At 38.0% G+C, this 27,911-nt stretch overlaps 2 protein-coding genes across 5 annotated transcripts; one reads left to right on the forward strand and one right to left on the reverse strand.

Moving 5' to 3' along the window:
• Positions 1 to 3,216: 3,216 nt before the first annotated feature.
• erich3 (glutamate-rich 3) lies at positions 3,217 to 15,177 on the forward strand. 4 transcript variants are annotated; one of them, XM_057356965.1, is made up of 14 exons: positions 3,217 to 3,332; positions 4,103 to 4,196; positions 4,532 to 4,642; positions 5,378 to 5,449; positions 5,533 to 5,661; positions 6,028 to 6,195; positions 6,382 to 6,570; positions 6,722 to 6,902; positions 7,087 to 7,273; positions 7,385 to 7,596; positions 8,690 to 8,869; positions 8,970 to 9,317; positions 10,974 to 11,099; positions 11,322 to 15,177. In XM_057356965.1, exons 1-14 carry the CDS (start codon positions 3,313 to 3,315, stop codon positions 14,225 to 14,227), a joined length of 4,923 nt encoding a protein of 1,640 aa, XP_057212948.1. In that variant the 5' UTR covers positions 3,217 to 3,312; the 3' UTR covers positions 14,228 to 15,177. The 4 variants fall into 4 exon arrangements, with proteins under 4 accessions (XP_057212948.1, XP_057212946.1, XP_057212947.1 ...); XM_057356963.1 differs by having other exon boundaries at positions 4,532 to 4,657; positions 11,322 to 15,176; XM_057356964.1 differs by having other exon boundaries at positions 4,532 to 4,657; positions 10,977 to 11,099; positions 11,322 to 15,176.
• A 67-nt stretch (positions 15,178 to 15,244) lies between these two features.
• tnni3k (TNNI3 interacting kinase) lies at positions 15,245 to 27,717 on the reverse strand. The gene is made up of 25 exons (XM_057356967.1): positions 27,554 to 27,717; positions 27,301 to 27,409; positions 26,974 to 27,059; positions 26,121 to 26,218; positions 25,489 to 25,599; positions 25,247 to 25,345; positions 25,024 to 25,162; positions 24,718 to 24,862; positions 24,221 to 24,325; positions 23,960 to 24,054; positions 23,668 to 23,817; positions 23,174 to 23,260; positions 22,982 to 23,038; positions 22,561 to 22,653; positions 22,412 to 22,469; positions 22,138 to 22,332; positions 21,521 to 21,625; positions 21,282 to 21,334; positions 19,942 to 19,994; positions 19,547 to 19,679; positions 19,291 to 19,400; positions 18,037 to 18,096; positions 17,500 to 17,669; positions 16,202 to 16,281; positions 15,245 to 15,879 (listed from the first exon to the last, which is right to left on the reverse strand). Exons 1-25 carry the CDS (start codon positions 27,591 to 27,593, stop codon positions 15,803 to 15,805), a joined length of 2,508 nt encoding a protein of 835 aa, XP_057212950.1. The 5' UTR covers positions 27,594 to 27,717; the 3' UTR covers positions 15,245 to 15,802.
• Positions 27,718 to 27,911: the final 194 nt, after the last annotated feature.

Raw genomic sequence — 27,911 nt, forward strand, 5'->3', positions numbered from 1 at the left:
GACAACCTAAAGAATTACCAAAAACGGCATTGACTACCTTTAGACGGAAGAATTTCAGTCATTATTAAAACACCCGTCGGGCAATGGTTGCCCCGTGCAGTATAATATGTACTTGAAATCCTCATTAAGGATTCGGAAACGGTTCACACAATAATGTCTCATCCCAAACGTATCAATTTCGTCTGCCAGTCAAAACCTCTGAAGAGTCAGAGGAAGAAGGGAATTGATTTATTTAATAACGGCAATTAAAAGGCCACCTTTAGCACAAACGCCTAACCAGCGCGAACCAAAGGTGAAGAGGTCTCATTAAACTCTTCACACTTAATTGCCGCTATTTCGTGACGAGTCCTTTTCTTCTTTTGGTAATTTAGGGAAATGTTGAAAACACAAATTCGTGAGACCCATGCCCTATCACCTTGGGGCGAAAAAAAAAATCAATTAATCATTACCATGATCGTTTTTATTCTTCTTTATTTATGTATTCGGTGTAGTTTTTGTCATGTTAAACAATAAGAAAAACATTTCCGGAAATTTAAAACGAGCCGTCATTTTAATTGAAATATCAGCCTATATTTCAGACAGCTGCAGTTATCCGCAGAATAGACAAACCAGTGTACTGTAGTCAAGTGTAGCCTATTAAAAACAACAACATTTAAATAAAATTTTGAAATAATAATGGTTAACTATGAAAACATAGGATGTATAAAAATGCACAACGAATACTCAAATGTTAAAATAAAATGGCAATGTTCAAAAGAAAAGATCAAATGCTCTTTGAAAAATGAAACACTCTTAATTAAATGGAAATAAAATGGTAGAAGGATCTATGTCTAAGATTATTTTAAGTTTGAACATTAGTGTATGAATGCTCTCTTGGATGTTGTAAACGCAGATCCAGGGGCATATTGGGGAATTAAAGGGAATTAAAGGGAATAAACGATAAAAAATATCGGCCTATTATGTGAAAGAGCTGTTACATTGGTTGATATTTAGTATTTTATTAAATTAATGCTTGGTTATTGCTATAAAAGTAATGCATTTTAAATATATTTTAATAAATGCAAGGAGCTTTGATTTTTGGATGAATCCATTGACTGAATCGTATGGCCCCTAAAGAATGATTTCATATGAAATTCATTTATGTAATAAAGTGAAATTAAGAGGTTCTTATAAGAACCTTTGATAAGAGTGCATGCTTTGTTGTACTGGAAAAGACTCCTCATGGCACTTTAAATAAAAAGTTACACTTTTTCAATACATCATTTTCAAAATGCATTCATTTATGCTAATTAATTACATTTAGGCCTATGCTATTAATTGATTGATTTCAGCTGTAATAACCTCTGTATGTAAAAAGGTTAATCCATAATTTGAGTATTTTAGTGTCTTGCAGTCAAATTCTGTGTTAGTGATGCAAAGGGCATGAGTTTAATGCCTAAGAAACACACACTATAAGAGAATGTGTAGCTTGAATGCACTGTCAGTCTCTTTGAATAACAGTATCTGCCAAATGCACGAATACAATATAAATGTAAGTAAATGGAAATGTGCTGTACCGAACTGAGCAGCAGTTTTTCTTTTTATAGTGGACCAGCGCATGCAACGTCCATGCAACAAGACTGAGAGTTTCCAGCATGCTTTGATTTGAAGCGTGTTGCAGTTGTGATTGATGTATGACTGTATGCATGTAGCACAGTGAGCTCAGTCTGTCCAATCAGAGCGCTGTGGGGAAAATGCCCTAATCAAGCAGTGATTGCCTTCTCTAAAATTACAGCATAAAGACACTGATTGCGCTGACTGCCGCCCTCCACACACCACCAGAATCCCACCAAACCACACTATTCCCCAACTGACCCTCCAGCTATGCCCCTCCAGGACAGAACATTCCATATAAAAATGAACGTTAGATTTGGTGAACAAGGTGAGTTTAGTCAAATATGCTGATAAAGCGGTGAGGTTTTGTGTTTTACATTTACTTTTATCCATTTACTTATTGATATTTATTTCAAGACTAAGCAAAAATACCACATATCTTCTCTGCTAAAGGGTTGGTCTATATCAGCGGTTCTCAAACTTTTTTGTTGTAAGGCCCCTTTTGTGTATAGTGCATTGCTTTGCGGCCCCCCAAATAAAGACTTATAATCTTAAACTTAAAATTTTAATTAAACCAAGAAAATATTCAGTTAAACAATGCTAAAACATCAATTCGTTTGGTTGGTGGCGTTGTTTTTCTGAAGTTTGATTGCACAAAATTTATGATAAATATCCATATTTCTAAAATGCCGCAAAACCTGTGGCCCCCCTGGAACAATCTTGGGGCCCCCCAGGAGGCCACGGCCCCCAGTTTGAGAACCACTGGTCTAGGCAATGCTATGCAGGCAATGCTTAATGTCAGATCTATTTCATTTTTTGCAAAGGAACGATGTAGAAATTCAAAAAATGACACAAAACTCAGGAATTCACTACAGGTGCAAAATACTGGTTGAATATTTACGCAGTGACTGCTGATGATGCTGCTATATACATGCCCTTAAATATATTTTACTTTTATTTCGTAATATATACTGTACCTTTTCAATATAAGAAAAACACAGCCAGAATCTTTTATTATTGCGGATTTGCTAATGAGGACTTTTCGCAGTTCTGTTGAGGTTGCCCAGGTGAAAACACTAGGGGGCGCTGTTGCATATCTCATGAATGCACCTTTTCCCCACTTGTTTCCCCCACTTTTAAATCATCGACAAGAACTACAGCAACATCAACATCGGGTGTGCGCCCCAAGGAAAATACCATGGTTTTAATATAGTAAAAGTGGAGTAACCCATTTACCACTTTTACTATATTAGAGTCATGGTTACCATTTGGAGTAGCCATAGTTTCACTACAAAATACCATGGTTAAATCTATAGTAACTGTAGCCAGACTATAGGGCAAATTTGTGGTTACTATAGTTTTACCATAATTACTATACTATTGTAAAGCTATGGTTGATTTTTGTATTCCACTTTTTGATTTTAAATTAACGTTAATTTAATTAAATTAAAAACTTGTAAAATACCACACAGTCCAAATGATATATATTTTTATATTTGAGCAACAGGGGGAGCAATACGAATACAACGTTTAATATAAAAACGCCCGTGACGATAAAGAATGCGGAGACTTATGAGCGAAGTCACGTGATTCACCATAGCAACGCTTGCTGTCATCTGTTCTGCGCGAGGAGCCGGGTAGGCAGATGCACGCATAGTTTTAATGTCCTCTGAAATAAAGAAAGCTGCTTGATACAAGACATCACTGCTCAGCGACAACATGAGTCATCTCAACCCGGGGTGAGTAACTAAACAAGATGCACTTTTAAGTCAAATGTTATTATACAAAATATTAGCCTTACGTGAGACGTAATATACGTAATATAAATATACGTATTTGCATCAACATATCCACGTGCAATATGTGAAATTATGATTTTACGGCTTTATTTTAGCAAAAGAACAATATATGAGCTAAAGACAACAACAGTGAGATATCAACCTCTCTGCAATGGGATGCTTTATTATCCATCCGTGGCTTAACTGCTGGGTTTTTGTTAAACACAACACAAGTGGCCTATGTTAATCCACAATGTCATAAATCATGTCATTTGTTGTGTTGTTTAGACTATCATAAAAACAACATTTAATTAAAAAAAGTTTTATTTCAGAACAATGCTAAACAGACACAGGGGGGCATGGGTTAAGTGTGCTATCCATCCACACTCCATTCCAATAGAAACCAGACACCTGGTAACGCTATCTACTTGGCCTGAGGATTGGTGTACAGCTTCTGTTTTCTTCTTTACAAACGCTGGGGGAAATCAAATCTGTATCGGAAAAAGCCAGGCGGACAAACAGTCCAGCATTTACAGTACTACCCTTGACACAGATGTAGTGTGCTCACCACTGATGGCCCTGAGGATCAGTCAATCATTCAATCAGCCTGCTCAACCTTCCCTATAATGATATATACGAACGGTTTAATGAACCTTGTAACTGGCCTGTCTTTACTGGAATTCTTGATACTGATTTATTGGCAACTGATCAAACCGTGTCTCTGTTTCTAGTCTTATTGCAGCGTACAATAGTTTAACGGACAGACATCTGACTGGATACTTCAACAATGTGAGAATACGGAGACATCTTCAAAAAGTCGGACTGGTATGTGTGTATTTAGACTAAAAGACAGTATTTTATTATATTATAAGTCATGCAAGTTTGAAATGACACGAGAGTGAGTAAATGATGAAAGAATTTTAAATTGGGGGTGAACTATCCCTTTAAACAAGGAATTCAATGAAGGGAAGAAATGTGGGATAAAACTGAAGTTTTATTTCAGAATATTGCATAGAATTACATGTAATTAGCATTCTCATAATGATCCTATTGGATAATCGCAATTCAATTTTGCGACCTGGTAAAAAGATGAAAGGAAAGCAATTTAGTCGTGAGACAAGATCAGCGCATCAGTAAATGCAGGTGCTTGTGTGCTTCAGATCACCCGGAGTGGACGGATTGTTCCGGATAAGGAGTACAAACACAAAATGATCCAGAGAGCACATCAGAGACATGTCAGAGAGTGTCTGGCTCAAGCCATCTTCCACAAGGTGCTAGACATGGAGGTGCGCTCATAACACAGGCCAGCAATGCCACATCTAAGTTCGATTTCAGGGAATTTGTGTAGTGCTAAAATGTATACCTTAAATGCATTGGGCATTGTGTCTTCTAAATACACGAATGTAAATTGTATAGTCTACTGGAGCTTAGTCAAATTTATTATAGTAGACACTTTGTGTGGTGTCTAAGAGTAAAGATATGGTATTACCTGGTATTAACGGTATGAATCTGGTTTTTCCTCAATAAAAGCTAAAAACAATAAACACGCAAAGAGAAAACCCTGAATTGCTATCTGACATTTTTAAAGGATTTTTTTACATTTAAAAACATTATTTAAACAAATAGTCGAGCCAAAGTTTAATTTTGTAGCACATTTTACAATTTGCATTGTATCAAAGCAGCTGTACAGGAAGAAAACAAAAAAACAAAACGCAAGTTAAACAAACAGAATAAATGAAGATACAGCCCTAAAAAGTAATACGAAATAGAAAAAGTAAAGTAAATCAAATACATACAGACGCATATATACGCTGGCAATACATATTACGTCATATTATAGAGTACAAATTACATGGTGTTTTTGCAAATCTTACAAGCGATGAGCTAGAGATGCGTTTTGATACAAGTCAGTAGAAAATTTGCAATAATATCATGGGTTGCACATTAGCATTATTGGCCCCATTATTTAAATAAACATTAAATGTTTCATTTCTTTCTGTTTTTAGCGTCTTCATCAATCAGAGATCAAAAGAAAACTGGAAGAATTTGCACGGAGGGAGCAAATGAACAAAACTAAGGTCACTTTTATTTAAACTTTAACTCACCTGGCCCGAGTGAAGTAGAAATATTGTTACATTTGACTTTCTGTATTATGCATTAGACCGAACGCTCCCGGAGATGTGATGAGGAACCAATGCTCATGTTGTCACCTCGGCCACCCACGAGGCCAAAGATCTCTCACGCGCGGCATTCTGGACCTGAGGGGGAGAATTCTGAGTCAACAGAATCTGTAAGTGGCCTGTGTGATAAAGTACATAATGCATTTCATTCAGTTGACAAAAAAGCCTCTTTTTTTAGGTGGGTTTTAGTGGGACAGACTCATTTAACCTGATTGAAAGGCAGGTGTCTTAATTTAAATAAATGATTCACACAAACACTGAATGTCCCATGATGCAGTTCATCAATCATGAATCATCATCCTCATCATTTCTTTGTACTAGAGATGTAAATCTGTCTGTAATATTCTGTTTTTTTATATTTAATCTGTAGATAGACGCACAATTTATCCTAATAGTCGAGTCATCATTTGGAATGTTTATTTGCTCTACAGGCTCTAGTTTGACAATGTAAAGCTTTTTGTCGCTTTTGCTCATAGCCAAATTCCTCCCGGCCCAACACGGCTCCAGGGAATATCCAGAGACCCGTTCGACTCAAGCCGCTGAACAGCAACAGTGCCACGGCCTCTCTGAGGAGAACCTCCCCTCGACACAGACTGCGGGAGCGGGACTCCTCCAATGACACTGATCAGCCCCTCCGTTATATGGTGAGACCATCCTGAGACCACCAGTTCCTCCTGAACAACACTGAGATATATACAGTATATTCTACCTTTATACATGCCTGTATTTCTCTTATTTGTTTTCTTTAAGGAAAAACCTCAAAGACTAAATTAGTTTTTAGAAAAAGAGCAAACTCAGTATGTATGTAATAGCGAGATTGGGTTTTCTAGCTGGACAGAGACACCATGAGACACACGACCATGACAGACTTCTCCAGTACCATCTCGCCCTACAGTCTTCCTGTTATAAACAACTACGTGACCCCCGTGCCTCCCCTCACGAAGAAGAAAGACAGAGGCACAAGAGCGAATGGAACACACAGAGGTCGAAAGTTAAGACCCACAACAGCACCAACAGAGGTTGGCATCATTGTTTTTCAAACCGTTGGAACTTACTATTGAAAACAGACTCTGAAATCTGATTGGATGAGACACATTCCACTGTATAAAAATAGGTATTGCTCTGTGTGAAATAAAAGCACTCACGTATATTCTGTTGTGCCTCTGTTAGCCACCCTCCGCTCTGCAGAGAACGTCCGCCCAGAGTATGGTATCAGTGAGAATGGTGTATTTTGGGAAAAGTGTCCACCTGTCTCATGATCTGATGGACCTCAGAGATGAGGTGAAGGTCTTCCAGCAGCACTGCGGAGGAGAAAATCTCTGTGTCTTCAAAGGGAAGCTAACAGAAGGAGGTTAGTGTCAGGTGTCTGTGAACTGTGAAAAAAAAGCATTTTGACAACCTTGCAGCATTATAAATGAAAAAGTCAGGTCATTTACTCCAATTATTTCACTTAAATGTTTTTATAGTTTACAGTTACCTGCACATAGTTGTCTGGAAAAACAAATCTCGCACATCTTTTTTATACCCTCACTTAGAAACATTCCAGCTTGTGTCGAGACGCCATCAGGGATTTCCCTTTAGTCTTACATTCTTCCTGAATGGCCTGCAAGTGGAGCGGCTCAGCTCATGCTGCGAGTTCAAACACAGGAAAGGCTCTCGTCTCGGGGGCAGACATGGACACTTTGGTTTTTGCAGTGTGGAGGGAGCGTCTCCCTGTTACAAGTAGGCCTAAAGACATTCCCTATCACTAATGATCTGTTTATGTTTAAAACTATTTGATTCCATATTAGCCAACTGAGATGGATTGTGATTTTGTGTGATGTCATTCTTCAGGTGTATTATTGCCATGGGCTTGGACAAAAAACCCACGCCTCCTGTAAAAAGAGTCAAAGAGGAGCCGGCCACCTCTAAATCCCCTGATGAGGAGGAGACCACAGATGTAGATGAGGACATAGAGACACATTCTAATACAGAGCCTCGTGCATCCCAGGGAATGGAAACAGATCACAATGGAGTAACCGCAGAACAAAAAAAGCGCAAAGATGGTATGAACTAAGTTTCCTGACAAAAAAAGATTTGTACAAATCGTAATTTGTAATAATAAGATATAATAAGACTACTTGTGATTCCATGCATGTGTTTAAAAATACAGCCACAGAAAAAAATGTTTTTACTATAGGTAAGTGTTTAGGTAAAATGATCATTTTTGTTTTATTCTGTGAACCGCTAACACGTTTATCCCAAATTTCAAATAAAAATATTGTTTCTATTTGCATTTATTTGCAGAAAATGAAAACTAGAGAAACAGGTCAAAATAACAGAAAAGATGCTCTGAATTTTTTTAGAGCTCAAATACTGCAAAGAAAACGAGTTCATATTCACGTTTAAGCAATACAACAGTAATATTTCTACATGTATTTAGGAAAAGTTTGAAAATTATTTTTTTATGTGATAACCTTGATTTTGATCTTGTCTTGTCATGCTGTCGGTCTTTCATATTACTGCTGGAGGACTTTGTGTCACTCCTGAGGTTTGATTTTGTTGAAATTCAACAAACACTGGACTGGAATGACCACAATACATCTAGAAATGCTGATTACATTTGGAATGGTCTCTTGTTTTCCACGGCTGTACATTGCATTATTCATTATTCTCAACTCAAGTTTCAGCAGTTGTACTTTTTAAGATCTTATTTCTGTAGCTTGACTGGTAGAACATGGCAAAAACATTTTTCATAATTTCATAGGGTTGATTTTCAAAGAAAACACTTAAGCCCATTGCACATTGAGTCCGAAATTTGCATCCGAAATTTCCGCACGTTAAAAAATAAATACGACCTCACGTTGTGTCAATCACATTTACACACTGCCTCTGATATTTTCGTCCGTCATAAAAAAATTCGGACCGGGTTCGATTTTATGCGTTTTTCGCATCCGTCAAGCATTTTGAGTGGCCTTTTTTTAACAATTCAGAGACACCGTACAAACAAGAGCCAAATACGAAAAACGCATACGAAAATTTCAGACTGTATGTGCAAAGACCTTTACAGTAAACAAATAAAACGTATTGAACTGGTGTCTTGCACCTTGACTTGCACATGTTTATTCAACATATATATGCTGCTATGCTCTCATATAGACTATGAAGAAGACTTTGAGGCAGATGATAAAGGGCCAGTTGAAGATGCTGAAGATGCAGTGGAAAAGCCATCTTCTGTTGCCAATGATGAAGTGAAAGAAACTGAAAGCAGGGATGAACATGACCAAAGTGAAAATAACAAAGAATCTGACAGTGAAGTTGAGGAAGCCAGTACATCTAGTTAGTATTCGTTTTCTAGTCACTCCTTAAACATCATTTTCCATCTTAAGCTAGATTTACCAGCAGATTCATTTACTGGATACATGTCTTTTGCCTTCAGAAGTTCAAAGGTCACCGTCTGTCTCATCTGGCCGAACGTCCAGTTTGTCCAGCAGAGACAGTGACAACAGTGAAAGGGAAATCGAGGATGACACCAAAGAAGTCACAACAGCTGTTCTAGAGCAGAGCTTCGACGTTCAACCGGAAGAAGACCTTACCACAAAGATGGAAGAATCCAGCTCTGTTACTGTGCCTCAAGAGGAGGACTCTGAGACACAGGACAGTCCGCTGGAGAAGAGCGAATTAGAAATGTCAGTAGATATAGAGAAGAACGAGCGCACTGAAGGTGAGGAGGTCGGCGAGGAAGCCAAACCCGACGATATTCCACAAGAACCTGAATCTGAGAGAGGTGCGTATCTGCATGAAAACTAGTCCTGTGTGCCGTGTGCCTGCTGTGACTGAACCGTGTGTTCATCCATGATGGCTTTTTCAACATCAGAACTGGAAAACCTGCTTCACGTTGCTCACAAATAAACAGGCTTTAAACAACTTTGGCATTTTTAATCAACGTTTGAATAAATATAATATTTACTGAAAGAGTTTGTTTACCTCTTAAACTGAGAAGATAGTTTAAATAGACACCTATACTGTAGTTATTCTGACAGTTCTGATTGTGTTAAAAGCAGAACATGTGTTATTATTCTTTGTTGTTTGTTTAAAGCTGGGTGGTCTTGCAAACATGTATCGATTGGCTTTATTTGGTTTGTGTTTGCAGTGTGGAAATTGCATGTGTTTGTGATTGCATGTGTTCAGGCATGTGATTTGTGTAGCAATATGCACACTTCTCAGTATAAACCAACCTGTCTGGATGTTAACATTAAGTCAATCAGGTTTAGATCTGATTCTTATACTCAAATTACATTTTAAGTCGCTGAAACACAAACACATCACAGGGTTTGTTTGATTTACGAATTGATGAACTGAAAATACAAGCGATCTGTGATTCAGTGCTGTTTCTGATTACACTGTATTTAAATAATTCAAAAAGTAAAAATTGTTCATGAGTAATTTCAGTATTCGCTGAATTGGTACTCTTTCATATAATACGATTTTGTGTCATCTGTGCGCTTCCATGTGTATTCCTTTCAGTGATAGTTATTCTTTTTTTGGGGGGGGCACCTGTCCAGTCCCCTGCATGCTGTGCTCGTAATCCAAGTGTTTGCTGTGTTTGTGGTAATAAACCTTCGAGCAGTTGTTTGATTTGCACTATTATTTGTGTATTTCATTTCTTCTATAATTAATGATGTTTTAAAGGAATAGTTCACCAAAAAAGAAAATCTGAAATTACTCACCCTCATGCAATTCTATATGTAACCTGCCGTATTCAGTGGGACACAAACAATATTTATTTTAAGAATTATTTTTGCCATTTTTGGTATAGTTCAGTGAGAGAGAGGACAGGAAGCTAAGTGGGAGAGAGAAGGGGGTGGGATCAGGATAGGACCATGAGACAGGAATCAAACCCGGGACGCCTGATTCACAACCACGCCATGTGTCGGAGCAGTGCCCACGAGGCTGTCGGCTCCGACACAAACAAATAATTTAATATTACATTTTATAGGCCTATGGGATTCAAAAATGCTGAAGCTCCAGAAAGCACATACTGTACATCTATCATTAAAGTAAACTTTAGTGGGTTAGTAAATATCTTCTGAAGCAAAATTGTATGTTTGTAAGAGAAAGTGATTCATATTTTGAAGTCTATTTTACAAAACTGAAACCAAAACAAGCAAATCTCATTGATTCTTACGTCTTGTGACAAAATATTATATGACAACTAGTCACGAGAGATGCAAGAACCAATTCGATTTTTCATGTGAAAAAAGGAAGTCCTATACATCTGAGACGAAATGAAGATGAGTAAAATATTTGTGAATTTTGGGGTGAACTGTTCATTTTATTTCTTCTATATCACCCGCCTTCTAATTGTCTCTGACTATACTAAATGAAACCATATTAACAATTTGCCGTGGACTTCATATGTCTCATTCCCTGTGGTGATAAGCAGCCACGTCAATACAGGAGAAGTTGACTGAGGCCATTTTGAAGGAATCTCAATGTAGTTCAGAGGCGGAACTTAGTGACACAAGCACAGAGGAAGATGAAGGGGCCTCGGTAAAGACCCAACAAGGTAACTTTTTCAGTGGCTACCTGGTGAAACAGACTTATTTCATTTATTATACTGTGACCAACCTTGCTTAAATTTTCTATAAAAATGTAACGAGTAGAGATACATTTTTCACAAAATAAAGTTTCTGTATTGCTCAAACAACAACAACAAAAAAACAATTGTGTTTGTAAACCGTAAATAAATAATTAGCATTTATTGGCTTCAAATGATACTTTTTTACAGGAGCAGAAAGGGAAAATGCCGTAGGTTTCACCTCACCACAACCACCAAACACTCAGGAAGATATTCAAGAGGAAAATGAAACCAACACACATGAGGCTGCGTGTGAGACGTCGCATGGTGATGATGAAACAGGACAGCCTGAGAAAGAGGAGACAAACACACAAATGCCTCATGCCCAAAAAGACGAGGACGAAGAAAAACAGTCAATAAAGAATGAGGAGGTGACTGCTAACTTAGACGAGAAACAGGAGATAAAGGAACTTGAGAGAACAAATGAAGTTGAACAACAAGACGAACAGATTGAAGTTCAGATTGAGACTGAAGCTAATATCAACAGTGACAGCCAGGACATACAAGAAGAAGTCAAGGATGAGGATAAAGAAGAACCCCAAACACATGATCAAACCCTAAACACTGAAAATACAGGTCATGAAGATACACCAGCAATAGAAAGTGAGCTTCCAGAGGTAGCCGAAGAGCCTGCGATAGAGAAAGAGGGTTCGGTATCTCATACTGAGAATGATAAAGAAACAGGTGTCGCTGATACTGAGAGGAAAGCAGATGACGCAGATCAGAGCAATGAACGGCCAGATGGAGATGAAAGAGACGACCTAACAGATGAGGCTGGTGATGATGGGTCAACGGGAGAAAAGATCCAGGACACAGATGACGTGATGGATGATGCCGGTTCTGTTATCAAGCTGGAAGGTGAAGAAAAGTCTAGCGAGGAGAAAGGTGATAGTGCAGAGGAAGATGTGAAGGACGAGGAGGAGAAGGAAGAGGAAGACAAGGTGATAGTGGAGGAGATTGCAGAGAAGGAAGGTGAAGATGAGAGTAAAGATCTGGGAGATGCTGGGAAAGCTATTGAAGGTGAGGAAGAAAACAAGGGTGTGGAAGATTTAAAATCAGAAGATAAGGATAAAGAAAGAATAGAGAGAGATGATAGAGAGGAGTCTGGTGAGGTTGAGCTTCAAGAAAATAAGGAGGATCAAGATATGAAGGCAGATGATACAGAAAATGATAATGATGTAGAGATAGAAAAAGTGGATGTGCATGAGGGACAGAATGAAAGTGAAGATGGAGAACAGGGTAGAAATGAGATTTCAGAAGACGAAGGGCCAAAGAGTGAGAATGAGGTTGTAGAAGAAACTGAGAAAGTGAATAGCGAAATGATGGAAAACAGGGAACAGGAGGAAAATGAGAATGAGGTGGAGGAAGGAAACAGAGATGAGATGGCAGAGCGAGAAGGTGAGGGTATGACAGAAAACTTAACATTTGAGGAAGAGGAGTCAAAAAAAGAAGAAGATATAAATGAGATTGGTGAGAATGTAGATGAGAAGGATGAAAACAAGGAGGTCATGTCACATGAAAATGTAACAGAAAAACCAGAAGACAACGTTACTGGGGACCAAAATGAAGAATTGGTTTTACAGGAAGAACAAAATGAGAAAGGTTACAAATATTATTCCAAAAATAATGACTTGTCAGGAGACGTAGATGCTGAAAATGGAGAGACAGAGAATGCCAGAAAAGAGGATGTTGAGAAGCAAGAGGATGAAGAGATGCAAGACAAACTAGATGGTGAGACAACTGCTGGTCCGGCTCAAGATGTTACAGATGATAGTGAAGCAAAGCCAGAGATTAATGAAGATGTGAGAGAAGATGCTGAAGTTCACTCAGAGAAGGTGGTGGATGATAAATCTATGACAGAAGAGGCCGATAAAGAATCAGAAACCTCTGCAAAAACATTCATAGAAAATATAGTCCCTGAGGAAATGGAGACGACCAACAAGATTCCAGAAGTTGAAGGCACAACAGAGGAACATAATGATATGGAGAAAGAACCAAAAGATGCTGACATGAGAAGCAGAGATGCTCCTGAAGGGAAGGACAGTGAACCAGGGGAACCTTTGGAGAATTCTGTTAAGGAAGAAGAAGATAGATCCATGTCGCATTCTGTGAAATCTCAGCCTGCGGAGAACGTGTTCAAAAATGAAGAGAAGAATCTGAGCATTGATTCAGAAGAGCCAGCCATTCGTCCAGCAGTTTTAGATAAAGCAGCTGGGGTTGATCTTGTGAGTAACTGGATTAACATTCACCAAGCCTCCAGATACTTTCAGACATTTATTGAACCTGTCGATGAAATCAAAGAGAGCTCCATCTCAGATGAAACCGAGAAGGATCGAAACGGTGAAGTATTAGATGTGACGGATACGCAAAGTACTGATGAAATTGCAACACCAGTACAGAGTGATCTCAATGAGAACACAGGGCATGATACTGTAGTCGAAAGTTTTATAACAGAGAAGAAACCTGAGGACTTAGAGGATAACATAACGCAAGAGGAAAAAGTCAAGGAGGGTGGAGATAACAGAGGTTCTTTGGTCACTAAGTGGTCAAGACAGAGTCATGATGATGGTGAGATTGACAGACGAGAAGATTCCTCATTAAACAATGTCGCAAAGGTACAAGATCTTGCTTCTGAATTGAATCCAAACTCTCAAGAAGAATCAGAACAAAAGAAGCAACAAACTACTACTGAAGAAATTACACAGTTGTCCTCTGTATCTCAAACCGAGGAAACAATTGACAAAGAGATCCTGGACACTTCAGAACACAATGTAAAATCTGAGCACGAGTATATTGAAGCGCAGAGTCCGACAATAACAGTCATTACAGACCTCACCATTGTCAATAAATCTGAAAATGGGAGTCAAGATGATACCGCAAGTGTAGACGTCCGTTCCAAGCAGTCGGATGGAAACAGGAGAACAAAAGTCATTGACGGTCATTTCAAACAGAGTGTCAATGACACGCTAAGCACTTTCTCACTAGACGACTCCAGGTTTTTTGGGCCTGCCGGATATCCCAGATTGACGACTGCTCACACAGAGAACAGTTACTAGTATGTACACAAAACAGACAAACACAGAATAAAATGAAACCTTACGTTTTGTCTACACAAATGCAGAGCACAGCAGCAATGCGAGTGTAGACTGTAGATCTGTATGTTAACCATATTGACTCATATTGAACATAGCCTGAGATGCTGGAATAGCGTTAAGAATGAATAAACAAACCATTGACTCATATTGACTCCTGTGTGCTTAAAGGGAGGCTTTCAACAGCCCACTGAAAATAGAAACCACGTACACAGCACAAGTTTTTTAATAATTCATGATTTAGAGCCCTCCTGTTGGTCAGACTGTATTAGCAGAACATCAGACGCATGTCAAACACACATGCCTTAAAGGAAAAGTTCACCCAAAAATGAAAATTCTGTCTTCATTTATTCACCCTCATGTTGTTCCAAATCTGTATAAATTTCTTTGTTCTGATGTTTGCATATTACGATATTTGCAAACAGTTCATGGCCACCATTGAGTACCATATAGGAAAATTGCTTTATAAATTACTTTGTGCTGTTGAACACAAAAGAAGATATTTTGAAGAATGTAGGAAAGCAAACAATTCCGGGGCACTTTTGACAACCATTGTCATTTTTCCTACTATGATAGTCAATGGTGGCAAAGAACTGTTTGCAAATATATAATTATGAACAAGTTTCAAGATGTTCTCGTGATTTTACACAGAATTATTTATTAGTAGCCACATAGTTTAAAGATTAGCTTCTTTGGTTCACACGTTTTTATCTCTTTTATAAATTATTGATCATAATTACTTTGAGTTATTGTAGAAGAGAAAGGATAACTCGATGCACAAGGCCAAACTTCTCCAGTAAAACAGTGCTATTAGATGACATCACTCACTATCGGTTTGGACTGGTTGTCGACTTCCTGTTACTCAATGGCTTGTTTGTCTACAAATGCTGTGAATGTTTCCTTTTGAAATAAGAAATAAAACGCTGAATACATGATTTATCCGAGTTTATTGAGTTTAAAACAAAAAGCACGATATAAAAGCACTTAAACAATGTTAAAACTGACTTTTCAAAATCTCTCCAGACTTCTATTATTTTTATATATAATATTATTGCATGATAATGTAAATATATAAAATCACACACATTGCGCTTTAAAAAAAAAGAAATGACAAAAATAATCAAAAATTAATTAAAATAACTTGACAACGTCTGATTATATATGTGAAATCATTGCATTTCTTGTTACTCTTACAACGACTGTTACATTTTTTTTTAAATAAAGATGCTACAAAAGCTCTTTACTTGATGCCACAGAAGAACTATTTTGGTTCTGCAACGAACGATTCAGTCAAAGGTTCATAAAACAACAATTTCTTTCTTTCCTTTTTATAATCTAAAGAACTTTTTTCACTAAAAGAAACGGAAATGTTCTGTGGATGTTAAAGGTTTCTTATGGACCCATACAGCCAAAAATTGTTCTTCTTTAACATCGTTTAGCACCTTTGTTTTTAATATGGTACATTATTGATCACCAGTTATATCTTGTATATTATGTTTGTAATGTGCAAAACACAAACGAACAAAAGAGTTGCTGCATCTAGTTGCTCTCTTCAAAACTTCCACTGCTGCTGCATGAATGGAAACGCATGGTGCTCATGGGGTCTGACACATATCCTACGGGAACAGCATGGAACACGATGACTAACATGCACTCCACGTGTAACGCATCAAATACAGCCTCCCACGTTTTGCAGCATATGCTAAACGCACACAAAGCTTTCTCAGCTTCACAAAGCTCAGAAAACTTTAGCTTGCATGTTTGCATGCATCAAATCAGTAATCATTTTGTGATACTTTGATCTGATAAAGTTAAACATAACACAAATATAAAAAATTCTGAATGTTCTGAAGCACATTTACATGGTCCCCCCATGGAGTGGTTACGTGAACAGAAATTAATCACACATTTTCTAATGAATTCCAGTCGGACACAAACCGTTTCTGTCGATGGGTGGGAATTGCATGTTCCTCCTCAACTCATCGCGGGACAAACCCTGCGAGGATCTCCGGCCAGAACTGTAAAAAAAACAGAACCTTTATTCACCAATGAGTGATTAGTATCAATTTACACTAAAGACCACATAACAAGCAGGATTGTCCTGCTATATGAAATTTTAATGATGCTAAATAGGATACACTTCTGTTTCTTTGTTGTTGTTATATCAGCTCAATGAGGCCTTGTAGGGTTAGTCTTGCACAGATGATCCTCTTTTATATTTGTTTTCTATTTAGTCATTCACTGTGTGACTTTAGTGAGATTTATGGCATGTGCCACCTAATGGCCAGCATTGCTAGATTTGGTCAGCTAAAATGTCATGTTGCAAAGATTATGGGTCATTTGTACTCCAAAGTCTCTGGTTGTAATTTTCAGTCCAAGTGGTTTTGTTGACAGTTGCCAGGACCTCAACACTACACAACACAACACACGCAATCATCACCACCCTTAAAGAATTAAGAGGTGACCACCAGCAAAGGTTCTCAGTGTGAATGTCATGCAAGTTTCATCACATTTGCTTTCTTTTGTTTACATGTTTGTTTCCAAGCAACCGCTCTTTGTACTGCTGGACTCAGCAGTGTTGTGGTTGAACTGCACGGCACTAGCAAAACAAAAGAGCAAGATGACCCGACTCTTCCATTGATGCATGGCTATGACGTAATGGCCAGCGAATGCCCCTATTTCAATTTATATTTGTTTTCTTGAAATGTTTAATTTTTTTTCAATTAGATTTTCTCTATGCTGTTTATGATGACTGATGGGGGAGTACTATGTGTGAAAATCATTCATAAACAAAAACTGCACCGTTATGCTGGCTATAATACAATAATATAATATAAATAATATAATATAAATAATATAATATAATATAATTAATAAAGTAAAATATAATTCAATATGGACTATTACACAATTAGTATTTAAAATATGGAATATATTCCATATTTATATATACATATAATCCCTGTCAGACAGAAATATAATATTCATATGTCTTGATTTTTTTCATAAATCGTTACTATTGCTCATCCTTCATGTTTGTCTGTAGGTTTTACAAATATTTAACCAATAAAAAGTTTCGAAAACAGCTTGCCTACTTTGACAACATAGTGTTAAATTATTTGAAAAAAAAAACTGGAGTTTTTCCATTTTCTGAAAAGTAGCATTTTTGTAAATATGACGTTAACACCCAACAGCAATGATATATTTGTGAAATATTGTGTGGATTGAATTTGTACTTCTGGCTCCAAAACGCATAGGCCCGAGCATTCAGGGCGTATTCCAACTCAAAACGCGAGCGGAGGGCGGCCACATGACTCCGTCCGGGACTTCCTCGTGCTGCCAGGCAGTCCGTGGAGGAAGAGGGAGACAGAGAACCACTGCTGTTGCCGGAGGCCGGGGACATCAGCTGGACACACAGAAACGAAACAAATGTACAAACAGAAATGAAGCAAAAAGAATTCATAAGTATAGATTAGTGGTTCTCAACAGGGGGCCGGGGCTCACAGGGGGGCCCCAGCTGACTTCCAAGAGACCTCAAGATGACAAATATTTTAAAATTAGACAAAATGAGCATTGGAATACATTAAAAAATATATATTGCTTATTATTTGGCAATTTTTCCAGTTAGTGTTAAGCTCTAAAATATTTTATTAGGAAGAAATTGGGTATAAGGGGGCCTTTAATGGTTGAATACAATGGGGGGCCTTGGAGTCAAAAAGGTTGAGAACCTATACATATTAGGGCAACCTCTTTGTAATGTGCACCTGACCTACCTCCACATTACTCAAGCATTCCTCCAGTTTGGCCACCACCTCAGAAAACTCAGGCCTATCCTGTCACACAGAATCAAACAGGATTTTTACAGATTTTAATCTTTGGCTATCCAATCAGCAGCTCAGATGAAGAGAGCTGACTGATCGCTGCCCACGCATCATTTAAAGAGGAGGACTTCAAAAGATCAGAAATAAGAGAGGTGGAACAATATCATTTACATTCATAAGTTGAGGAGCTGCTGTGAGCTGAATATGTATTTCCTGTTTTTTACCCCTTATGTAACTGTCTGTATGGATCAATGACATGGAAAATTGTGTTAGAAGCTCTAAGAACATAGGTTTGATCCCCAGGGAACACATACTGAAAAATATGTACATTTTGTAGTGAACTGTGTGTTGCTTTGGATAAAATCATCTGCCAAATGCATAAATGTAAAGGTCATTTTTTTGTCCATGTCTACACCTTTTCTACGATTAACCTGTTTTCAACCATAACCTGTTGTCATGTTAAATGTGAGACTATGAGAACAGTGTTAACGTGCACCTAGAATCAATGTACATTTTATGCGTTACACAGTTTTAGTCAAACACCCGAGGGACCAGCGCTGAGAACATTGTAAGGTGGTTGTACAGTTTGTGAGAAAGCACATGGCAGGTTTGTTGTATAGAGACGTGGTAGTCTAGCAACTGGTTGCTAAAAAACAATAAAGGAAACACAACTTGTTCTGGGTAATCTGACTTATTTAAAACAGTGGCACAGATAGTTAACCCTTCAAGAGAATGTAAAGCAATATTTTGCATTACAACTTTATCTTGCAAAAATTTTATTTACAGCATTTCATTTTTGCCACATTGCTCATAAACATATTTGCACAACTTATTTATCACCTTCACACTTTATGATTGTGAAGTTTTATGAAAATCTACTTATTAACAACCTTTGTACAATGTTTAAAAGTCCGCAAAAAAACATATGATCATGAATACATAATATTCACATTTAGATGCATTTATTTGACAGATGCTGGTGCATGTGGTGCATTTGGCTTAAAGTGCATTGCGTGTGTTTTATGAATATTTGTGTTCCCTGTAAATTGAACCCACAACCTTTGTGCTTCTAATGCACTGAGCTACAGGAAAATTAAACAAAAGAAAACAGTTATTTTAAATATGCCTTGATTACATTTCAGTATTAAATGTGTCTGGGACAGATTTTTAGAGATGAAGCGAGAGTACCAGACATGGCTCACTCACCTCTGGACACACATTCCAGCCTCTCATCAGCAGTGCTGAGATGGGTTTGGGAATCGAGTACCCAATTGGAGGCCGTACGTGATGATAGGCCATATCGGCGGCCGCAGCAGCTAAAAAACACAAATATGCCTTTTAATTTGAAATATTTACATTATAACTACTCAACTTGCAGAACCCATTTACAGAGATTAATTAAACACCAAAAGGTCAAAGGGCAGTAAGGGCTGGTCATTGTTGTCATTATTGGATGCATTGCCTGGTTTCAGATGTGCGAAGGGAATCTCCCCAGTGAGCAGCTCCCACAGGCAGAGGGCATAGCTGAACATGTCTGCTTTCACTGTGTACCGGGTACACTGGATAAACACCTCTGGGGCCATCCAGCGTAGATTCTGCACAGGAGCAGGAGAGCAAAATGACGAACACCACTGAATGTGTGACTTACTAAAAGCTTGTTAACCCCAGAACACATGGACACATCCCCTCCAGGGCCACCTTTACGTATTTAGTGACGTACGAGAGAGCCAAAGCCGCAATGTGAGCAGAATTTGTGCTGAGTGGATTGTAGGCAGTTAACGCGTTCCCTTTGCGAGGAGATCATTAACAGACAGAATTAAATCAAGCGCACAGGATTGCTGGAGATGGCAGACATACCCCGGGTTGTTTGGTCATGTTGTCCTCGTCCACAGACAATAGGAAACGGGACTCTGCATAACAGTACAGATACATTTTCAGTAGGGCTGTCAAACGATTAATCGTGATTAATCGCATCCAGAATAAAAGTTTGTGTTTAGATTATATATGTCTGTGTACTGTGCATATTAACGTTGTGTTTATAATCACATACACATGCATGCATATATTTAAGAAAAATTTAAAATATAAAAATAAATAAACGTTTATATGTAATTTAAGTTATTGGTAAATATAAATAATACATCTCAAAATTTTATTAAATATATATACACATTAATGTATATGTTTTTGTATTTATAAATACAAATTAATATGCACAATACACGGACACATATTATGTAAACACAAACTTTTATTCTGGATGCGATTAATCGCGATTAATCGTTTGACAGCCCTAATTTTCAGATATTTTAACACTTTGTAACACTTCATAATAAAATGCTATTCGTTGATGATTCAATTTATACAATTTAATCCAATGCAATAACTAACATCACTGCAAAAAATATGATCATTTACTATTTTGATCTTGTTTTCCTGTACAAATATTAAACATTTAAATGACATTTACTTGAAAATTAAGATACTCAAAATTAAGATACATTTATCTGAGAAGCAAAATGTCTTGTTTTTGAAAAAAACTTAATTAAGTCAGTTCATGTCTGAACAAGGGGGGAAATAAACTTGAATTAAGTTTTACCATTGGCAAATTCTTCCCTATTTTATAAACTCAGTTTTATTTTATTTATTTATTTTTCAAAACCAAGCCTTAATATCTTAAGTCAGAATTAATTTAGTCATTTTCATTTTATAAGTCATTTAAGTAAATGTTTTTATAATCTATAAACTATAAACAACACCAGCATTTATTAATTGTACTTGATGTTTATTCATGTTAATAATTGATCAAATTAAATAATTGTTTTAATCAAAACTGTACTGTTTCAGAATTTTGAAACAGATCAATAGTCACATACTGTATCAGAACTCAATTGAACTATATACAATGCCGTGAAAACTATCCAACATAAAAGAAATATGTATAGGATGAATTCATATGAATACAATTCTAATATCTAACAAGTAAAGAAACATAAATGAACAATACATAATATTATACTGACAACATTAAATAATAATAAATGCTGTTTAAAATGGTTGTATAGTGTTACCGTTTGTACAAACTGAATAAAGCTGGCAAGAAGTGCTTTAAAAGTTAAGTAAAGGTAAGAGCTTGCTTGGTGTCATGTTAAAGGTACAGTTCACCCAAAATGTTTCATGCGTGTGGCTTTTCTTACCTCCAAAATCAGCCACCACTGCATGTCCATCCTCATAGAGCAGAATATTATGACTGTAAAGACATCACTGGTGAATGGAGGTTAAAAACAGAACTCACAATACTATATTTCACTATTGCTAGCGGGTGCTGTTAAACCAGGATAGTCAGACTAATACAATACTGATTATAATGTAACAGAACAAATGATTTATTGAACAAAGCGTGATGATGATGAGGATGAGAATGTTGGTTATTAACCTGTTGAGGTCTCGGTGGATGATTGGTTGGGTCAGATTGTGCAGATACTCCATTCCCTTGGCCACATCGATGGCAATGATGAGCTTGGACTGCAGATCGATGATCCTGGATGTTAAGACATCATTAAACGAACACCAACTCCCCCACTGATCAATGCACACACCCATCATTCCAACTCAAACAGATCAATGAGACAATGGTCACCTTAAAACCCTGCATATGAGCACTGAGAGAAAACAGAGGCTTAGTAAGATTGATTTAGGTCTTAAGCAAACCCCGATGTCACGTTCTAGGTGACCAGAGACCTGACGCTGATTTGAGTGTTTTCACTGAAAAGCGAAGAATAAAATATATTTGGCGATGTGACTTTAAAGGGATAGTTCACCCAAAGGTTTCAATTCGTTCATCATTCATTCACCCTCATGTCATTCCAAATCTGTATGACTTTGTTTCTTCTGCAGAGCACAAAAGATATTTTGAAGAATGTTGGTAACCAAACAACATTGACCCCCACTGACTTCCCTAGTATTGATAAAACCACCGAGACATTTCTCAAAATATCTTCTATTGTGTTCCACAAATGAAAGAGTCAGCATTGATTCATGGGACGTTCTCACCTCTTCTGCTCATGCAGCAGCGAGAACAGAGATCCTCCGGACACATACTGCGTTACTATGGCGAACTGACTGGGGTCATCCAGACACGCCCCTTCAAACTGAATGACACACGGGTGGTTGAGACGACACAGGATAGAGACCTCCCGACAGAACATGTCAGTGTCCGACTTCGAGCAGTATGTGTTTGCGCGATACCTGTGCAAAAAAAATGCAAAGGTTATTTTGCTTTAAAGAGGAAAATCAGGACAAACCAGCATTTCATAAATACTCCTACCGTTTAATTGCAACTATCTTATTGCGACACCTTCCTCTGTAGACTTTTCCAAAGGAGCCTGTGGGTGCAGAGATAGAAATGATTAAAAGGGGTCAATAGGGTATACTAAGACGTGTAGCCATAGGATTTTCTGTATTCAGTTGACATACCCGAACCAATAATCTCATTAAACTCCAGTTCTGAGAGTTGGAGGTGAAAATTTGATGGCAGGCTCGCTCGCAGCGAAAGCACATCTGCCTTCTCTATGGAGAAAAGATGGGGAATTTTTTATTTATACAGTATCTTTACATGAAACGGTAATCACCTTTCATTTCGTTTATGTTAACAACATACGCCCAGCGGTCGAGAAAGATGGATTGTGTTATTTGCAATGCCTGTGGTTATACAAACTAACAGCTTAAGCTGAAGCGATGAAACTGTGGGAGGATGTTTGGAGACAGTTTCTGACTCATTGACTCTCAGAGGATTTGGGCGATTGTGGGTTGATGTATTTCGGGACATTAAAAGAGTATCATAGCAACAGTAATTTTGTGAGGCAGCTTACACACAGTGTGTATGTGTGTGTGTTACCTTTAGTCATGCTTTTGATCTTTCCCAGGGGAGAGGGGACGGAAACGTAAGACCCATCTAGAAAACAGATTCAAAGTGTACTTTTTACTCAAACTTTCCCAAATATTTACAACAGCAACAGAATTTGCCCCAAGCTGCTCATTTCGAGCAATGCTGTTCTGTTCCAAAGAAAATGGAGAGAATATCTCCTACCCCCTCCTGGCTGGGAATATTCATTGCAGGGGGAATCGTCCTGGGGTCTCTTGTAGTGTTTTAGCAAAGTAACAATGGCATCATGTCCTGGAAAAACACATCATTAAATATAAACTGAATTTAAAAATCAACATATATAAATCAATGATTTGTCAGTCAGACAGACACTTAGACAAGCATATGGCCGTATATTAAAGGGATAGTTCACCCAAACATGGAAATTCTTACATCATGTCATTCCAAACCTGTATGACTTTCTTTCTTCTGCGGAACACAAAAGATATTTTGAAGAATGCTTGTAACCAAACAACAATGCCCACCACTGACTTCCATTGCATGGACACTAAACCACCGAGACATTTCTCGAAATATTTTCTTTTGTCCCACAGTAGAAGTCATATATAGATTTTGAAAGACATGATGACAATAAATGATGCTAGATGTTTTTTAACTAAACCGTTAAAACACATCTTACACACTGTATTTCTTCCAACCTTTCTCATAGGCCCACATTAAACATGTCTGTTCATCTTTCTCCCCACTGGAACGGCTCGGATCACAAGCCACCAGGTTCATATCTGCTCCATTGTCAAAAAGAAACTGGACCAGTCTGATGTGTCCGTGAAAACATGCACTGTGTAAACCTGTCATTTCAAAAGTCAGAAAGTCAACCACTCTTAAACAAAATATTGCAACTTCAAGACGTAAACGATGAGAGTAAAATAAATATTTTGTAGCCCATTTCCCAAAAATAAGGAGTTAAGCAGATGAATGCGGTCATGTTACCCGTGTGTCCGTCTCGACCCTGATGGTTGATGCTCAAGGCATTCTGACTGAGCAGGTATTTCACCATTTCCAGGTTCTTTCCGTAGGTGCAGGCACTACAAGACATTCGGATCTTTGGTTAGTCCAGACTTAATACCAGTTGATATTTTAATCTCATCAACAATTCACATTTACCAGCTGAAGCACTACAACTTTATATACTGTGTATGTCTATTAAACGCATACTGTAGATAAAGGGCAGCAACATTTGCGTCACCTCACCTATGAAGTGCAGTCTCACTGAAGATGTTCTCCTTAGACAGACTCTCTGTGCCAGACAACTGAACAATCTCTTGAACCACTTCAAACTTTCCATTGTAGCTGGCCCTGGTGAGGAATAGAAGATTTACAACAAAAACACTTCAGCTGCTTTCGGGAATACAGATTATTTAAAGGGACAGTTCACCCAAAAATGAAAACTCAGACATCGTTTCTTTAGCTCTCAACCTTTTGTCCACTTATCTTCTTTATTAGAAATCCAAAGGAGATGTTTGTCAGATGTTCATGTAGCTGTTTTGATTTACAATAAAATACACGATAGCAAATATGTTGTGTTAAAAAGTTCAGCTTGGACATTCTGCCAATTCCTTCATAGGTTTGAATACGAGGGTGAAATTTTCGTTTTGTGTGTGAACTGGCCTTTTAATTTGCCTTTACCAGTTTGTTGAGTTTAACTGCCACCTTGTGTTGTGTGTGGATCACTTCTCATGTGAACTCACAGGTGGAGAGGTGTGTCACCGTAGATGTTGACACAGTGCGGCTGTAGGTCAAAAGTGCCCTGTAGCAGGAAACAGACGATCTCTTGGTGTCCAAACCGAGCGCAGAAATGAAGAGGAACGTGGTCCTCGTTGTCTTGAGCATTGACTTTTGAAAAGAATGGGAAATACTTTTTTATAAACATATTTTTATAATAAAATGATTTATTATAAAAACATCCTTTTTATTCGATCACAATGAATTTAATATGATGAAATACGCCATAGATTGTGGATATTTTATCTAAGGTACAAAAGGCAAGCTCCCACCATCCGTTTTGCTGCCGTCATCCATCAGCAGTTTCACGATTCCCAAAAAGCCTTTAGCAGCAGCCAGATGAAGCGGCCGGTCCCCCACCTCTCCACTGGCATTCACATCAGCCCCAAACTTAATCAGCAGCCTGCACACCTGTGCCAGAGGTAAAGTAGAGAAATATCATGATTACGCTTATACGCAGATTCCACACATTTACGATAGGAAGCAAACACTGACCTGCTCGTGGCCGAAATAAGCTGCAATGTGTAGAGGGGTGAAGAACACGGCATCTTGGACGTTGACGTAAGCCCCGTGTTGCAAGAGAATATCAACGGCCTCGAGGAAGAGCAGCAAAGAACAGTATTAGTAACAAATACAACAAATAACACTTCAAATAAAACATGTTGTGATGTTGTCTTTTTTAACCCTTATGTTCCTTTCTGAATGGCCTGTTTTTGTTTTTGCTTTCCATCACTCACCTCAAGATGGCCGGCCACAGTTGCTATTTGCAGTGCAGTGAGTGCCCCATACCCCACCTGCTGGATATCTGCACCACCATGCAGAAGCGCAGTAACCAGTTCAGCATTATCCTGCAGTACATGACAAAACATACATCCTGGTAGAAACCTCTAGGACAGTGGTTCTCAAACTGGGGGCCGTGGCCCCCTGGGGGGCCCCAAGATGGATCCAGGGGGCCACAGATTTTGTGACATTTTATGAAATATAGAAATTTATCACAGATTTTATGCAATCAAACATCAGAAAAATGACACCACCAACCAAAAGAATTGAGGTTCCAGCATTGTATAACTAAATGTTTTTGGTTTAATTAAAATTCTAAGTTTAAGATTATACGTCTTTATATGGGGGGGCCGCAAAGAGATGCACTTAACACAAAGGGGGCCTTACAACGAAAAAGTTTGAGAACCACTGCTCTAGGAAATAGTTAAAGATGTGAACCATCTGACCAGGTATTTTAAAATTGGCGGATAATATTCTCCAATATTAAGGTTTTGTTATGTTTCTTTGCACTATTTTAGTCAACAAGACAAAGTATTTGGGATTATTCACGAGAAGGAAATAAGCCATCCTAAATGAAGCCTTGACTGACCTTGTACGTAGCCAGATGCAGGGCAGTAAATCCATTCCTGGTGAGTCTTGATGGACGCAGACCTTTCAGCATAAGGGTCCTGATGTGAGCTTTATTCCCTGATGCCAGAAACAAAAAAATGATGGAAGTACAATGACAGTGTCATTGACAACGACAAGCTTAACAGATACGTCTGTAAGATGTCTTCTAAAGATCTGGGGATCTGGAAAACACCTGCTGTGTAAGAACATCTGATAAACATTGAAAAAGGGCAGTTTTACATACATTCTAAATCATAAACATCTTACGGACATTTTTTAGATGTCTATGTGACATCTGACTGTAAACGTCTCAGAGACGTATTGCAGATGAGCAAATGTAATTAAAGACATAAAATTCAGACGTATGTGTGCTGTCAGGGATTCAACATAAGAAAAGTATACTTTCCTGAATTGATCATTTATACTGCACAATGCAACATGGGGATATTTGGCACAGAGTTAAAAGCTCAAACAGAAAGCACCCAACATAAATCAACACACAGTTGTGCAGCATCTTCACTATGATGGTTCTTTGCCATAGAAGAACAATTCTTTTGTTTTCCGAAACTATTTCTGTCTATTTCTGTTCCACTACAAAATGCTTTTGTGCAACAGAACGTTGTTAAAGATTCTTAATGGAACCATACAGAACCTCTTAGGAACCTTTATCTTTAAAAGTGTAATTCGTTTAGGAATTAACGTTACATTTTTCTAACAGTATTTTATTGTGACCCAGAAATGGACCCTGTGCCAGCTAACCCAAGTGCCTACCCTAATGCACAAATGAGGCGTGCACACATTTACTTTAGGGATTGAAGGTGTTTTTTCCGTACCTCCACATATGCAGCAGAGATGCAGCAGGGACAGTCCACCTTCCGTACGGTAATTCAGATTCACTTTATCAAACGCCTCCTCTGAGCTGTTACAGTTGAACAAGAGAAACTAGTCACAAAATGCTCAGCTGTTTTTTTAACGCTTTGTGATTCTGATGATTATTAGTAAACTGATTGCAGATATTCAATCTACCTCACACTCTCTCCTCATGACCAGTGTTTTATTTTAGCTGTCCAAGCATTGATCCTCATCTGCTGGAACCGTTTATACACTAATAATAGTACATTACGAAAGCAGCCTGACGAAGCTCAAAGTTTGAAACTCACCTGAAAGCGTGTTTGAGCTCTGTAAACTCCTCCTCTTTAATTCTCAAGTCCTCCTCCAGTCGCTCAATTATAACAGCGTATGACTCACTCACCTTCTTTTTCCACTCATCTACAGCAAATAAACATGGACTCATACAACAACACCGTGTAACCAAATATGACACACTGTACAGAACAAACCTCAGCAAGGATCAAAAAGACAGAAAATGTCTGTATATCAACATTACCCTGAATATCATCAGCTGATGTTTACCTGTACATGTTTGAGTGGGTCTTGATTTGTAATTCCCCATTGCACTGGTTTGAACTTTTGTACGCGGTTAGTTTGAGAAAAAAGTGTCATGCAGCTGTAACACAACTCTAGAGCACAATAAGAGAGAGGAGATAATAAGATCACGGCTCTCTTCTAAAAATACATCAGCCTCAGTGCGGAATGTGTGACAACAATGACAGCTGACCTATCTGAGATGTACCCACGGTTGATTTCTCTATTCAGACAACAAGAACAAGTTATGTGCTTGGTTTTCTTTGACCGTCTGCTGCAAGATCTGATCTTGGAACTGAGCAAAAAATTGAGGATTATATTTCAGAAACGTACATTCTCATTTGAA

Source organism: Triplophysa rosa, linkage group LG17, assembly GCF_024868665.1.
Source record: "Triplophysa rosa linkage group LG17, Trosa_1v2, whole genome shotgun sequence".
NCBI lineage: Eukaryota > Metazoa > Chordata > Actinopteri > Cypriniformes > Nemacheilidae > Triplophysa > Triplophysa rosa.